Below are 16,734 nucleotides of genomic sequence, written 5' to 3'. Positions count from 1 at the left end.
GCATCGTCAGGGTCGCGATCGAACCCACGACCTCCTGTACACCAGGCGAGGTAGTTAACATCTCCTAGCCACCGTGATGATGAGAGAGAGACGCAGACTCCAAATATACAGCAGCAGGCGTCGTCAAGGGTCGGGCTCGAACCCACGACCTCCTGTGTACCAGGCGAGGTAGTTAACATCTCCTAGCCACATGCAGACTCCAAATATGCAGCAAGCAGCAGGCATCAGGGTCGGGCTCGAACCCACGACCTCCTGCACACCAGGCGAGGTAGTTAACATCTCCATGCCACCGTGATGATGATGAGAGAGAGACGCAAACTCCAAATATACAGCAGCAGCAGGCATCGTCAGGGTCGCGATCGAACCCACGACCTCCTGTACACCAGGCGAGGTAGTCAACATCTCCTAGCCACCGTGATGATGATGAGAGAGAGAGACGCAGACTCCAAATCTACAGCAGCAGGCGTTAGGATCGGTCTCGAACCCACGACCTCCTGTACACCAGGCGAGGCAGTTAACATCTCCTAGCCACCGTGATGATGATGATGAGACGCAGATTCGAAATCTACAGCAGCAGGCATCGTCAGGGTCGGTCTCGAACCCACGACCTCCAGCAAACCAGGCGATTGCAATCAAAGCTGCTATACTGTATGTGCACTAACATATCCAGTATCGATCTATCGTAACGTTGGCGTACAGCCGGGGTTGTGAGACGCACACACAGACAGAGACCTGGGTGCCAGTGTCACTGACGATACGGACCCGGTCACGAATTCACACACAGCTCGCGGATTATCTTGTTTTAAAACACAGGTGGGAGGGGAAGTGCGTATTATATTCCAGAACACGCCGTATGATTAAACATGACATTCGTCTTGGTTCTTTCGGTAAAGTCACGTAGAAGAGAAATAATAAAAAAATAAAACATAATAAAATACAATTCTCACGACGTTTTCGGCCACAACGCAAGCAGCCGTCCTCAGGTGGAGAACAGGTCTGTCGAGAGGACAGAGTCTGAATGACAGACCTGTTTGTTTATAATAAAATACAATTCTCACGACGTTTCGGCCACAACGCAAGCAGCCGTCCTCAGGCGAAGAACAGATCTGTCGGAAAGACAGCATCTGAATGACCTGTTTGTTTATAATAAAATACAATTCTCACGACGTTTCGGCCACAACGCAAGCAGCCGTCCTCAGGTGAAGAACAGGTCTGTCGGAAAGACAGCGTCTGAATGACAGACCTGTTCTTCACCCGAGGACGGCTGCTTGCGTTGTGGCCGAAACGTCGTGAGAATTGTATTTTATGAAGTTTTATTTTTATTATTTCCCTTCTACGTGATGACTTTACCGAAAGAACCAAGAAGATGAATCCCTGCATTCACGAAAGCTTTAAATCGAAACATGACATTGACACGCAAAGAAATATATTAATGAGATAACAAGATTTTGCATCAACCTCGTTTCTTCTCGCGTTTCTCCTTAAGTTGCCTTTTCTTCTGTTTCATGCTGAAAGGTTTCTTTCTGGGCATGGCTAAAAAATAAAAGCGTATAAATCAAAAGGTTCGTTGAAATGGTTACTTGTTAAACGCTGTTCGGCCTCCCAACTGCACTGTACAAAAACACACGTGCGGTCTGGAACACGTGGTGTGTGTGTCGTCACGTGAAGTTATAAACGATGGACGAGTCCAACTCGGGGCTAGTGTGTGGGGGGGGAAGCTATCGTCTCAACTTATAAACATCGGGCGAGTCCAACTCGGGGCTAGTGTGTGGGGGGGGGGGAGAAGCTATCGTCTCAACTTATAAACGATGGGCGAGTCCAACTCGGGGCTAGTGGAAGGGGGGAGAAGCTATTATCTTAACCTATAAATGATGGACGAGTCTAACTCGGGGCTAGTGGGGGGGGGGGAGAAGTCATCATCTCAACTTATCAACATCGGACGGTTCCAACTCGGAAGCTAGTGGGGGGGGGGGGAGTCATCATCTCAACTTATAAACATCGGACGAGTCCAAATCGGGGTTAGTGGAGGGGGGGAGAAGCTATCATGTCAACTTATAAACGATTGACGAGTCCAACTCGGGGCTAGTGGGGGGGGGGAAGCTATCATCTCAACTTATAAAGTGGCTCGTTTTGAAGTAAAACTTTCTTGACCGCAGGAATTCATATTGTTGATTTTTTCGGTAAAGTCACGTAGGTAGAAGAGAAAGATATAATTTATTTATTTTTAATTTACTAAAATTTTTATTTTTTATCGACGTGACTTTACCGAAAGAACAAAGAATAATAAAAATAAAACATAATAAAATAATATTTTATTATGTTTTATTTATTTTATTTTAATATTTCCCTTCTACGTGACTTTTTCGACAGAACCAAGAAGATGAATCCCTGCAGTCACGAAAGCTTTAAATCGAAATAATCATCTGGATCACGACTTCCACCACCACCACCACCCCTACAACTCACTCAGAAATGGTACAACCCACGGTGGGTGGGTGGGGGCGATATTGACTCGGGGGTAGGAGGGGCGGGGCGTGTGAGTCGTGGTGGGGGGGCATCAATTCTGCCGGTTTCAATTATCGCGTGTTGCAAAACGCCCTGGGGGCATTTGGCATTTGTAACGTTAACACGCCCCGCCCCCTACCACGTCTAATTGAAACCTACGGGCGCCGAATTGCCAACTTAACAATAAAGATTCTGCCCTGGAGGCGGCAGTGAGTGAGTTAAACCGTGGCGGTTGCTAGGGCGACGGGAGGAGGAGAGGGGGGATTACGTCATAGCCCCGCCCCTCTCACACACAGGGATCCCCAGTTACCATAGGATGTTGTTGCATTGCGTTTAAATTGTGTATTTTGTTGTTGTTAAAATGCTAATCGGTGTGCATTGTAGACGTTCCCTTTGTTGGCTACGGTTTAATTAGCCCCATTTCACCCCCTCTCCTTTTAATGTATTGATTTGTTCGTTCGGTAGTTTATATGTTTTTATTTGACGTAAAACAACAAAAAATTGTTGCTATTCAACCATCATGGAGTTTCCCTTCAACGTGAAACAAGCGATGGGGGAGAGGATCGCCCTGATTGACGGGTGAGTGGAGTGGGTCACAGTGGCCGTGTCAGATTCACAGCGGCCGTGTCAGATTCACAGTGGCCGTGTCAGATTCACGGCGGCCGTGTCAGATTCACGGCGGCCGTGTCAGATTCACGGCGACCGTGTCAGATTCACAGCGGCCGTGTCAGATTTATAGTGGCCGTGTCAGATTCACAGTGGCCGTGTCAGATTCACAGTGGCCGTGTCAGATTCACAGTGGCCGTGTCAGATTCACAGCGACCGTGTCAGATTCACAGCGGCCGTGTCAGATTCACAGTGGCCGTGTCAGATTCACGGCGGCCGTGTCAGATTCACGGCGGCCGTGTCAGATTCACGGCGACCGTGTCAGATTCACAGCGGCCGTGTCAGATTTATAGTGGCCGTGTCAGATTCACAGTGGCCGTGTCAGATTCACAGTGGCCGTGTCAGATTCACAGTGGCCGTGTCAGATTCACAGCGACCGTGTCAGATTCACGGTGGCCGTGTCAGATTCACGGTGGCCGTGTCAGATTCACGGTGGCCGTGTCAGATTCACAGTGGCCGTGTCAGATTCACATTGGCCGTGTCAGATTCACGGTGGCCGTGTCAGATTCACAGCGGCCGTGTCAGATTCACATTGGCCGTGTCAGATTCACGGTGGCCGTGTCAGATTCACAGCGGCCGTGTCAGATTCACAGTGGCCGTGTCAGATTCACGGCGACCGTGTCAGATTCACGGTGGCCGTGTCAGATTCACAGTGGCCGTGTCAGATTCACAGCGGCCGTGTCAGATTCACAGTGGCCGTGTCAGATTCACAGCGGCCGTGTCAGATTCACAGTGGCCGTGTCAGATTCACAGCGGCCGTGTCAGATTCACAGTGGCCGTGTCAGATTCACAGTGGCCGTGTCAGATTCACAGCGGCCGTGTCAGATTCACAGCGGCCGTGTCAGATTCACAGTGGCCGTGTCAGATTCACAGTGGCCGTGTCAGATTCACAGTGGCCGTGTCAGATTCACAGTGGCCGTGTCAGATTCACAGTGGCCGTGTCAGATTCACATTGGCCGTGTCAGATTCACAGTGGCCGTGTCAGATTCACAGCGGCCGTGTCAGATTCACAGTGGCCGTGTCAGATTCACAGTGGCCGTGTCAGATTCACAGTGGCCGTGTCAGATTCACGGCGTCCGTGTCAGATTCACAGTGGCCGTGTCAGATTCACAGTGGCCGTGTCAGATTCACAGTGGCCGTGTCAGATTCACGGCGTCCGTGTCAGATTCACAGTGACCGTGTCAGATTCACAGTGACCGTGTCAGATTCACAGTGGCCGTGTCAGATTCACAGTGGCCGTGTCAGATTCACATTGGCCGTGTCAGATTCACAGTGACCGTGTCAGATTCACAGCGGCCGTGTCAAATTCACAGCGGCCGTGTCAGATTCACAGTGGCCGTGTCAGATTCACAGTGGCCGTGTCAGATTCACAGTGGCCGTGTCAGATTCACGGTGGACGTGTCAGATTCACGGTGGCCGTGTCAGATTCACGGTGGCCGTGTCAGATTCACAGTGGCCGTGTCAGATTGACAGTGGCCGTGTCAGATTCACGGTGACCGTGTCAGATTCACAGCGGCCGTGTCAGATTCACAGTGGCCGTGTCAGATTCACGGTGGCCGTGTCAGATTCACAGCGACCGTGTCAGATTCACATTGGCCGTGTCAGATTCACATTGGCCGTGTCAGATTCACGGTGGCCGTGTCAGATTCACATTGGCCGTGTCAGATTCAAGGTGGCCGTGTCAGATTCACATTGGCCGTGTCAGATTCACATTGGCCGTGTCAGATTCACAGCGACTGTGTCAGATTCACATTGGCCGTGTCAGATTCACATTGGCCGTGTCAGATTCACGGTGGCCGTGTCAGATTCACATTGGCCGTGTCAGATTCACATTGGCCGTGTCAGATTCACGGTGGCCGTGTCAGATTCACAGCGGCCGTGTCAGATTCACAGTGGCCGTGTCAGATTCACAGTGGCCGTGTCAGATTCACAGCGACCGTATCAGATTCACAGTGGCCGTGTCAGATTCACAGTGGCCGTGTCAGATTCACAGTGGCCGTGTCAGATTCACAGTGGGCGTGTCAGATTCACGGTGGCCGTGTCAGATTCACAGTGGCCGTGTCAGATTCACATTGGACACGGTCTCCACGTTTTACACAAAGACAACAAAACTAAACCCGGGCCCTCTCGTGTCTCCGCGTGTCTCCGTGTCTGTGTGTGTCTCGGTGTGCGTGTGTGTCGGTGTGTGTGTGTGTGTATCTCCGTGTCTGTGTGTGTCTCTGTGTGTGTATCTCCGTGTCTGTGTGTGTCTCGGTGTGTGTGTCTCCGTGTCTGTGTGTGTCTCGGTGTGTGTGTGTGTCTCCGTGTCTGTGTGTGTCTCGGTGTGTGTGTCTCCGTGTCTGTGTGTGTCTCGGTGTGTGTGTGTGTCTCCGTGTCTGTGTGTGTCTCGGTGTGTGTGTGTGTCTCCGTGTGTCTCCGCGTGTCTCCGTGTGTCTCCGCGTGTCTCGGTGTGTGTGTCTCCGTGTGTCTCCGCGTGTCTCCGTGTGTGTGTGTGTCTCCGTGTGTCTCCGCGTGTCTCCGTGTGTCTCCGCGTGTCTCGGTGTGTGTGTGTGTCTCCGTGTGTCTCCGCGTGTCTCCGTGTGTCTCCGCGTGTCTCGGTGTGTGTGTGTCTCCGTGTGTCTCCGCGTGTCTCCGTGTGTCTCCGTGTGTCTCCGCGTGTCTCCATGTCTCCGCGTGTCTCGATGTCTGTGCGTGTCTCCGTGTGTCTCCGCGTGTCTCTGTGTCTCCGCGTGTCTCCGCGTGTCTCGGTGTGTGTGCGTGTCTCCGTGTGTCTCCGTGTGTCTCCGCGTGTCTCCGTGTGTCTCCGCGTGTCTCGATGTCTGTGCGTGTCTCCGTGTGTCTCCGCGTGTCTCCGTGTCTCCGTGTGTCTCCGTGTGTCTCCGCGTGTCTCCGTGTGTCTCCGCGTGTCTCCATGTCTCCGCGTGTCTCGATGTCTGTGCGTGTCTCCGTGTGTCTCCGCGTGTCTCCGCGTGTCTCCGCGTGTCTCTGTGTCTCCGTGTCTCCGCGTGTCGTCTCCGCCGCGAGCAGGTCGGGGCTGTCCCAGCAGATCGCCTCCGTCGTCGATGCGATGGGGAGGGCGTCATCCCGGGTGAGTCGGGGGGCGGATGTCTCCATGTGTGTCCACGTGCGTGTGTGTCCACGTGCGTGTGTCCACGTGCGTGTGTGTCCACGTGCGTGCGTGTGTCCGCGTGTGTGCGCGTGTGTGTGTGTCCGCGTGTGTGTGTGTCCCCGCGTGTGTGTGTGTGTGTGTCCACGTGTGCGTGTGTGTCCACGTGTGTGTCCACGTGTGTGTGTGTGTGTGTACGTGTGTGTGTACGTGTGTGTGTGTGTACGCAGGGGGGGGGGGGGGGCACCTGGCGGCCCCTTTCGGTGGCTTTTAGTGCGGCCCCTGACGTGCCCCCCCCCCCCCGAACTCCTCGACAAAATAACACGAAGAGTGACACCACCAGCACCACCCCAACCAGCCGTCGTCATCGTCATCGTGGTGTCTATGGGTGTCTATGGGGTGTCTATGGGGTGTATATGGGTGTCTATGGGTGTCTATGGGGTGTCATTGGGTGTCTATGGGGTGTCTATGGGGTGTCTATGGGGTGTCTATGGGGTGTCTATGGGTGTCTATGGGGTGTCTATGGGTGTCTATGGGTGTCTATGGGTGTCTATGGGGTGTCTATGGGTGTCTATGGGTGTCTATGGGGTGTCTATGGGTGTCTATGGGTGTCTATGGGGTGTCTATGGGGTGTCTATGGGTGTCTATGGGGTGTCTATGGGGTGTCTATGGGGTGTCTATGGGTGTCTATGGGTGTCTATGGGTGTCTATGGGGTGTCTATGGGGTGTCTATGGGTGTCTATGGGTGTCTATGGGGTGTCTATGGGGTGTCTATGGGTGTCTATGGGGTGTCTATGGGGTGTCTATGGGGTGTCTATGGGTGTCTATGGGTGTCTATGGGTGTCTATGGGTGTCTATGGGGTGTCTATGGGGTGTCTATGGGTGTCTATGGGGTGTCTATGGGGTGTCTATGGGTGTCTATGGGTGTCTATGGGTGTCTATGGGGTGTCTATGGGGTGTCTATGGGGTGTCTATGGGTGTCTATGGGTGTCTATGGGTGTCTATGGGGTGTCTATGGGGTGTCTATGGGTGTCTATGGGTGTCTATGGGTGTCTATGGGGTGTCTATGGGTGTCTATGAAACATTGGGGCTGGCCTGCCTACGATCCATCCTGGGTTTAACTAGGCTGGATTGTGTGAGGAGCTCACAAATCCTTGAAAGTTCACGCTCACCCGCACGCTCACCCACACGCTCACCCGCACGCTCACCCGCACGCTCACCCACACACTCACCCGCACACTCACACACACGCTCACCCGCTCGCTCACCCACACACTCACCCGCACACTCACACACACGCTCACCCGCTCGCTCACCTGCACGCTCACCCGCACACACGCTCACCCACACGCTCACCCGCACACACACCCGCACGCTCACCCGTACACTCACCTGCTGTGCTGTGCCTGCAGGCTCACACACACACTCACCCGTACACTCACCCACACGCTCACCCGCACGCTCACACGCACACACACACGCTCACCCACACACTCACCCACACACTCACCCTCACACTCACCCGCTGTGCTGTGCTGTGCCTGCAGGCTCACACACTCACACTCACCCGCTCGCTCACCCGCACGCTCACCCACTCGCTCACCCGCTGTGGTGCGCTGTGCCTGCACACTCACCCACACACTCACCCACACACTCACCCGCACACACACTCACACACTCACCCACACGCTCACCCACACACTCACCCGCACACACACTCACACACTCACCCGCACACACACTCACCCACACGCTCACCCGCTCGCTCACCCGCTGTGCTGTGCTGTGCCTGCAGGCTCACACACACACTCACCCACACACTCACCCGCACACTCACCCACACACTCATCCGTACACTCACCCACACACTCACCCACACACTCACCCACACACTCACCCACACACTCACCCACACGCTCACCCGCTCGCTCACCCGCTGTGCTGTGCTGTGCCTGCACACTCACCCGCACACACACTCACACACACACTCACACACTCACACACACTCACCCACACACTCACCCGTACACTCACCCACACGCTCACCCGCATGCTCACACGCACACACACACGCTCACCCACACACTCACCCGTACACTCACCCACACGCTCACCCGCACGCTCACACGCACACACACACACTCACCCACACACTCACCCTCACACTCACCCGCTGTGCTGTGCTGTGCCTGCACACTCACCCACACACTCACCCGCACACACACTCAACAACAACAACAACCGCCATTCGCCACTAAGTGGCGGTGACGTCACCACGACGCTTGTGCCAGGCCATGTGCACTTTGAGGCCACGTGAAGTGTCGAACGCCCGCTGGCAGGAGGTCACGGGGCAGACCCAGGTGCCACGGGTCGACTGACCGAGATGACCGAGATGACTGGCTGATGCACCACCTGTGCCCCCTACTGTGCCAACTTGCTGTGCTTTAGCCACCCGGCGCTCCGCTCGTTGTTGTGAGCGTCGCTCCTCCGCCCTCCGTTGTTGTTGGAGGGCGACTGCCTCCAACTGCCCAGTAGCGTCCTTCACGAGCCTCCTCCACTGAGGCCGATCTTGACACCGCTGGTACCAGTCATCGGCAAGTCCACTCAGCTCCACGTCCTCCTGTACCACATCACTCCATCTCTTCTCTAGCCCGTGCCGCGCCCGTTTAGCCCCCTCGATCCGGCCGAACAAAAGCTGTTTAGGCATGCGGTGGCTGGGCATGCGGGCTACATGACCCAGCCAACGCAGCCTTGCCTGCCGGAGGAGCTCACTGATGGGACTTTGCCCAGATCTTTCAAGGACTTGTGAGCTCCTCACACAATCCAGCCTGGTTAAACCCAGGATGGATCGTAGGCAGGCCAGCCTAAATGTTTCCAACCGGCGAAGATGCTCCACTAGGGGGGTCCACGTTTCGCAAGCATAGAGAAGGGAGGGAATGACCGTGGCCGAGAAGACCTGAAGCTTCGTGCGGAGCGACAGACCAGGTAGCTTCCACACAGCGTTACGCAACCGATGAAAAGATATTGCCGCTCGACTGATTCGGAGTGAGACCTCTGCTGATAAACTGGAGCCGGTCATGAGCACACTGCCCAGGTATGGGAAACTCTCTACTCTCTCCACAACTGCCCCATCACCGATTGGGAGTTGTGGGGGCGGAGTGCCCGATGGTACAAAATACCCAGGCAGGTGCTTAGTTTTGGTGGGGCTGATGGTAAGGCCCCACCTCTTAGTGGCACGCTCCAGTCTCAGCAGCAGCGTCTCCAACTCCTCTTCTGAATGAGCAGCTATTACCAAATCATCGGCATACATAACGTGGTTGACCAATAGGGAGCCATCCCTTGATCGCACCCGGGCGTCGATCAGCCTCCCATTGTATCTGTACCAAATGGTAATTCCCCCGGTACAGCTATTGAAGGCTTCACGAACTACGCAGTCGAAATAGATGTTAAATAATGTGGGAGCCAGAGGACATCCCTGTCGCACCCCAAGGTGTACAGGGAAAGGCTCCGACTCCCGGCCACGTAGTTTTACCCGGGCCCGCTCACCATCATGAAGGTCCTTAATGATCGTGAGCAGAGGGTCAGGGACTCCGAAAGCACGAAGAACAACCCAGAGCCCAGTCCTACTGATGGTATCATAGGCCTTGACCAGGTCAATAAAGCAGAGATGTAGGTCTTTTTGGAATTCCCTACACCTCTGCTGTAGCAGACGGACAGAAAATATGGCATCTGTGCAGGACCGCCCTTTCCTGAAACCACATTGGGGCTCCGCAAGCCTCTCCTCAGCATGCCTAGCAAGGCGATGTTGAATAATCCTTGCCAGGACCTTACCCGGCACACTGAGGAGTGAGATGCCCCTGTAGTTGTTACAGTCGGTACGGTCCCCCTTCTTAAAGAGGGGGACCACCAGGGCATCCTTCCAGTCCTGCGGAACCCGTCCAGTGGTCCAGACTGTTGTTATGATGTCATATAGGGCAGTCTGTGCACAAACGCCACCCTCCCTCAGCATTTCGCCTGGGAGATCATCTCTGCCCGGTGCCTTCCCTGGTCTCAGACTCCGGATCGCCCTCAGTACTTCCTCAACAGCCGGTACCTCAGCCAGCCACTCACAGGGGGTGACCTCTTCCAATATTTGAGGCACCGCAGCCTCAGCAGGGTTATCCCCACTTTGTGCCATGATGTTTTCCTGGCTGAGAGATTTTCCCTCCCCCAGGACCTCACAGAAATGCTCAGCAAATCTGCAAACCTTTTCCTGGGGGTCGGAGATTGGATCACCGTTTTTTCCTCTAATGATGGTAATAGGTGTGGCGCTGCAGGTTACTTTTTTGATGGAGTTAAATAGTGATTTGTGATCGCGGGCCACTGAGGCAGACTCCATCTCCTCAGCAACCCGCGACCACCACCCATCCTTACAGCGCCTCACGGCTCTCCGAACCTCCGAGCGAAGACTGCGGTAAACCTCCTCATTCTCTGACGTGGGATGCTGTAGGCGATGAGAGTGGGCCTGTCGCTTTTTCTCAATTAACCTGAACACCTCCTCCGTCAGCCAGGGTTCCCGGGGAGGTCTGGACCGCGTACCCAAAGCAGCCATTGCAGCTGCATGAGTCACAGTCTTAAACCTCGCCCATTTACCCTCGACATCAGGTGGAGTGGGGGACGATGCCAACCCCAGCTGCAAGCGATGATGAAATTCTCGCTTGCAACTTTCATCAGCTAACTTAGACCAGGCCACTTTTGGTTGGAATGGGATCCTGGGTGTACACCCACCACCGGAGTGGAAGAATGGCAGGCGCATCTTACAGATGACTAGTCGATGGTCAGAGGGCAGATCAGCTCCACGGTAGGTCCTGGTGTCAAGGACATGGGCTCGCATCCGCTGGTCCGTCACTACGTAGTCCAGCAGATGTTCTTGCTTGGACCCGGCATGTATCCATGATGTTGTGTGGATGCGCCGATGCCGGAAGAGCGTGTTGGTAATTACAAGCCCATGGGCTGCACAAAAATCTAGCAGCCTCCTACCGTTATTATTGAGCTGATCTGGCCCATGCCTTCCAATCACTCCAGACCAGGTGCCAGTATCATGACCAACTCGGGCATTGAAGTCACCCAACAAGATGACTCTGTCCCGAGTGGCCACTTTAGCCAGCACCTGTGACAGGAGGTCATAGAAAGCGTCCGACTCATCGGCTTTGCCTGCATCCCTCCACAGATGTTCGTCTTCGGTGGGGGCATAAGTAACCACGACCACCACTCCTCGCCTCTGGTTGATGGGAAGGCGAGCCCAAAGTAGCCTGGGGCTTACAGCTTCCCACACCTCACCGCCACGCTCCCACGCCCCCTTCATTCTTTTGTTCAGAAGAAGAGCCACACCCTGTTGTTTGGCAGTCTCCTGCCCCGAGTAGAGGACTGTCCACCCCTCATGGTGGCAGGAGCCAGAACCGGTCCACCGGACCTCCTGAATGCCACAGAGATCCAGGCGGTACCGGTCCAGCTCCCGACAGAGGAGTGGCAGCCTCTCCTCCGCAGTGAGCGTTCGAACATTCCACGTGGCCATCCGCAATGGTTTTTCGTTGTTTCTGGAGGAGCCCCGAGGGTTAAAATTCAATCTCCTGGCTCCGCCAAATGGGGTTTGGCCAGGAGACGTCATAGAAGCCTGACCCCCCGGGGCCTCCGGCACAAGCTTGCACACACACTCACACACACACTCACACACACTCACCCACACACTCACCCGTACACTCACCCACACGCTCACCCGCACGCTCACACGCACACGCTCACCCACACACTCACCCTCACACTCACCCGCTGTGCTGCGCTGTGCCTGCAGGCTCACACACACACACACACTCACCCGCTCGCTCACCCGCACGCTCACCCACTCGCTCACCCGCTGTGCTGCGCTGTGCCTGCACACTCACCCACACACTCACCCACACACTCACCCACACGCTCACCCACACACTCACCCGCACACACACTCACACACTCACCCGCACACACTCACCCACACACTCACCCACACACTCACCCACACACTCACCCGCTGTGCTGTGCTGTGCCTGCACACTCACCCGCACACTCACCCACACACTCATCCGTACACTCACCCACACACTCACCCACACACTCACCCACACGCTCACCCACACACTCACCCACACACTCACCCACACACTCACCCACACACTCACCCACACGCTCACCCACACACTCACCCGCACACACACTCACACACTCACCCGCACACACTCACCCACACACTCACCCACACACTCACCCACACACTCACCCGCTGTGCTGCGCTGTGCCTGCAGGCTCACACACACACTCACCCACACACTCACCCGCACACTCACCCACACACTCATCCGTACACTCACCCACACACTCACCCACACACTCACCCACACACTCACCCACACACTCACCCACACACTCACCCACACACTCATCCGTACACTCACCCACACACTCACCCACACACTCATCCGTACACTCACCCACACACTCATCCGTACATTCACCCACACACTCACCCACACACTCACCCACACACTCACCCACACGCTCACCCACACGCTCACCCGCTCGCTCACCCGCTGGGCTGTGCTGTGCCTGCAGGCTCACACACACACTCACCCACACACTCACCCGCACACTCACCCACACACTCATCCGTACACTCACCCACACACTCATCTGTACACTCACCCACCCACACACTCACCCACACACTCACCCACACACTCATCCGTACACTCACCCACCCACACACTCACCCACACACTCACCCACACACTCACCCACACGCTCACCCGCTGGGCTGTGCTGTGCCTGCAGGCCCAGGGGCTGTCCGGCACAATCACGAGTGCGGTGAGAATGAGCAGCAATGGGCACCGGCTCTACGTGATGACGGGCGGAGAGTGAGGCACTCACCCGCACGCTCACCCGCACGCTCACCCACACGCTCACCCACACGCTCACTCACCCACACGCTCACACACACACTCACCCGTACACTCACCCACACGCTCACTCACCCGCTCACCCACACACTCACCCACACACTCACCCGCACGCTCACTCACACACTCACCCACACGCTCACTCACACACTCACCCACACACTCACCCACACGCTCACTCACACACTCACCCACACACTCACCCACACACTCACCCACACACTCACTCACACACTCACCCACACACTCACCCGCACGCTCACTCACACACTCACCCACACGCTCACTCACACACTCACCCACACACTCACCCACACGCTCACTCACACACTCACCCACACGCTCACCCACACGCTCACTCACACACTCACCCACACACTCACCCACACACTCACCCACACACTCACCCACACACTCACCCGCACACTCACCCGCACGCTCACTCACACACTCACCCACACGCTCACTCACACACTCACCCACACACTCACCCACACGCTCACTCACACACTCACCCACACACTCACCCACACACTCACCCACACACTCACCCACACACTCACCCACACACTCACCCACACACTCACCCACACACTCACCCGCACACTCACCCGCACGCTCACTCACACACTCACCCACACGCTCACTCACACACTCACCCACACGCTCACCCACACGCTCACTCACACACTCACCCACACACTCACCCACACACTCACCCACACACTCACCCACACACTCACCCACACACTCACCCACACACTCACCCGCACGCGTACATCGTGGGGTGCCTCTAGGCTAGGCCACACGGCAGCAGCAGCAGCAGTAGCATCAGCAGCATCAGCATCAGCAGCATCAGCAGCATCAGCATCAGCAGCATCAGCAGCATCAGCAGCATCAGCATCAGCAGCATCAGCAGCAGCATCATCAGCAGCATCATCATCATCAGCAGCATCAGCAGCAGCATCATCAGCAGCATCATCATCATCATCAGCAGCATCAGCAGCAGCATCATCAGCATCATCATCATCATCATCAGCAGCAACAGCATCAGCAGCCGCAGCAGCATCATCAGCATCAGCAGCAGCAGCATCATCAGCATCATCATCAGCATCATCAGCATCATCAGCAGCAGCAGCAGCATCATCAGCATCAGCAGCAGCATCATCATCAGCATCATCAGCATCATCATCAGCAGCAGCATCAGCAGCATCATCAGCAGCATCAGAAACAGCATCATCAGCATCAGCAGCAGCACCATCATCAGCAGCATCATCAGCATCATCAGCAGCAGTAGCGGCATTGCGACTCACACGGAGCGGGGTCACTGTCTCATTTCCAGAGGCAGGGGCTCCGTCATCGGCTTCCTGAAGGTCGGGAAGAAGCGACTCTTTCTGCTGGTGAGCTCAGTGTGTGTCTCTGTGTGAGTCTCTGTGTGTGTCTCTGTGTGAGTCTCTGTGTGTGTCTCTGTGTGAGTCTCTGTGTGTGTCTCTGTGTGTGTCTCAGTGTGTGTCTCTGTGTGAGTCTCTGTGTGTGTCTCAGTGTGTGTCTCTGTGTGAGTCTCTGTGTGTGTCTCTGTGTGTGTCTCTGTGTGAGTCTCTGTGTGAGTCTCTGTGTGTGTCTCTGTGTGTGTCTCAGTGTGTGTCTCTGTGTGTGTCTCAGTGTGTGTCTCTGTGTGAGTCTCTGTGTGTGTCTCTGTGTGTGTCTCTGTGTGTGTCTCTGTGTGTGTCTCTGTGTGAGTCTCTGTGTGTGTCTCTGTGTGAGTCTCTGTGTGAGTCTCTGTGTGTGTCTCTGTGTGTGTCTCAGTGTGTGTCTCTGTGTGAGTCTCTGTGTGAGTCTCTGTGTGTGTCTCATTGTGTGTCTCTGTGTGTGTCTCTGTGTGTGTCTCTGTGTGAGTCTCTGTGTGTGTCTCTGTGTGTGTCTCTGTGTGAGTCTCTGTGTGTGTCTCTGTGTGTGTCTCTGTGTGTGTCTCTGTGTGTGTCTCTGTGTGTGTCTCTGTGTGAGTCTCTGTGTGTGTCTCTGTGTGAGTCTCTGTGTGTGTCTCTGTGTGAGTCTCAGTGTGTGTCTCTGTGTGTGTCTCTGTGTGAGTCTCTGTGTGTGTCTCTGTGTGTGTCTCTGTGTGTGTCTCTGTGTGAGTCTCTGTGTGTGTCTCTGTGTGTGTCTCTGTGTGTGTCTCTGTGTGTGTCTCATTGTGTGTGTCTGTGTGTGTCTCTGTGTGTGTCTCTGTGTGAGTCTCTGTGTGTGTCTCTGTGTGAGTCTCTGTGTGTGTCTCTGTGTGAGTCTCAGTGTGTGTCTCTGTGTGAGTCTCTGTGTGAGTCTCTGTGTGTGTCTCTGTGTGTGTCTCAGTGTGTGTCTCTGTGTGTGTCTCTGTGTGTGTCTCAGTGTGTGTCTCTGTGTGAGTCTCTGTGTGTGTCTCTGTGTGAGTCTCTGTGTGAGTCTCTGTGTGTGTCTCTGTGTGAGTCTCTGTGTGTGTCTCTGTGTGAGTCTCTGTGTGTGTCTCAGTGTGTGTCTCTGTGTGTGTCTCTGTGTGTGTCTCTGTGTGAGTCTCTGTGTGTGTCTCTGTGTGTGTCTCTGTGTGAGTCTCTGTGTGTGTCTCTGTGTGTGTCTCTGTGTGTGTCTCTGTGTGTGTCTCTGTGTGTGTCTCTGTGTGAGTCTCTGTGTGTGTCTCTGTGTGAGTCTCTGTGTGTGTCTCTGTGTGAGTCTCAGTGTGTGTCTCTGTGTGTGTCTCTGTGTGAGTCTCTGTGTGTGTCTCTGTGTGTGTCTCTGTGTGTGTCTCTGTGTGAGTCTCTGTGTGTGTCTCTGTGTGTGTCTCTGTGTGTGTCTCTGTGTGTGTCTCATTGTGTGTGTCTGTGTGTGTCTCTGTGTGTGTCTCTGTGTGAGTCTCTGTGTGTGTCTCTGTGTGAGTCTCTGTGTGTGTCTCTGTGTGAGTCTCAGTGTGTGTCTCTGTGTGAGTCTCTGTGTGAGTCTCTGTGTGTGTCTCTGTGTGTGTCTCAGTGTGTGTCTCTGTGTGTGTCTCTGTGTGTGTCTCAGTGTGTGTCTCAGTGTGTGTCTCTGTGTGAGTCTCTGTGTGTGTCTCTGTGTGAGTCTCTGTGTGAGTCTCTGTGTGTGTCTCTGTGTGAGTCTCTGTGTGTGTCTCTGTGTGAGTCTCTGTGTGTGTCTCAGTGTGTGTCTCTGTGTGTGTCTCTGTGTGTGTCTCTGTGTGAGTCTCTGTGTGAGTCTCTGTGTGTGTCTCTGTGTGAGTCTCTGTGTGTGTCTCTGTGTGAGTCTCTGTGTGTGTCTCTGTGTGTGTCTCAGTGTGTGTCTCTGTGTGTGTCTCAGTGTGTGTCTCTGTGTGTGTCTCAGTGTGTGTCTCTGTGTGAGTCTCTGTGTGTGTCTCTGTGTGAGTCTCTGTGTGAGTCTCTGTGTGTGTCTCTGTGTGAGTCTCTGTGTGTGTCTCTGTGTGAGTCTCTGTGTGTGTGTCTCTGTGTGAGTCTCTGTGTGAGTCTCTGT

The 16,734-nt window shown here is 54.8% G+C and overlaps 2 protein-coding genes across 3 annotated transcripts in view; one reads left to right on the top strand and one right to left on the bottom strand.

Annotated features, from left to right (window-relative positions):
* The window catches only part of GNL1 (G protein nucleolar 1 (putative)), a 40,195-nt gene extending 38,568 nt beyond the window's left edge, over positions 1-1,627 (bottom strand). Inside the window, exon 1 of the mRNA XM_078883093.1 lies at positions 1,459-1,627. Within this exon, the coding sequence (XP_078739219.1) occupies positions 1,459-1,531 (73 nt within the window). The 5' untranslated portion in view covers positions 1,532-1,627. The remainder of the gene's footprint in view (positions 1-1,458) is intronic.
* Positions 1,628-2,815: 1,188 nt separating this feature from the next.
* LOC144952576 (uncharacterized) overlaps positions 2,816-16,734 on the top strand; it is a 30,578-nt gene continuing 16,659 nt past the window's right edge. Inside the window, exons 1-4 of one of the 2 annotated variants that reach the window (XM_078883046.1) lie at positions 2,816-3,084; positions 6,199-6,259; positions 13,121-13,203; positions 14,588-14,645. In XM_078883046.1, the coding sequence (XP_078739172.1) occupies positions 3,026-3,084; positions 6,199-6,259; positions 13,121-13,203; positions 14,588-14,645 (261 nt within the window). In that variant the 5' untranslated portion in view covers positions 2,816-3,025. The remainder of the gene's footprint in view (positions 3,085-6,198; positions 6,260-13,120; positions 13,204-14,587; positions 14,646-16,734) is intronic. The other variant, XM_078883047.1, reaches the window with a different exon arrangement.

Source organism: Lampetra fluviatilis, chromosome 68 (assembly GCF_964198595.1).
Source record: "Lampetra fluviatilis chromosome 68, kcLamFluv1.1, whole genome shotgun sequence".
Taxonomy (NCBI): Eukaryota; Metazoa; Chordata; class Hyperoartia; order Petromyzontiformes; family Petromyzontidae; genus Lampetra; species Lampetra fluviatilis.
The sequence above is the reverse complement of the archived record's forward strand: the minus strand, read 5'-3'. Positions and strand labels throughout refer to the sequence as shown.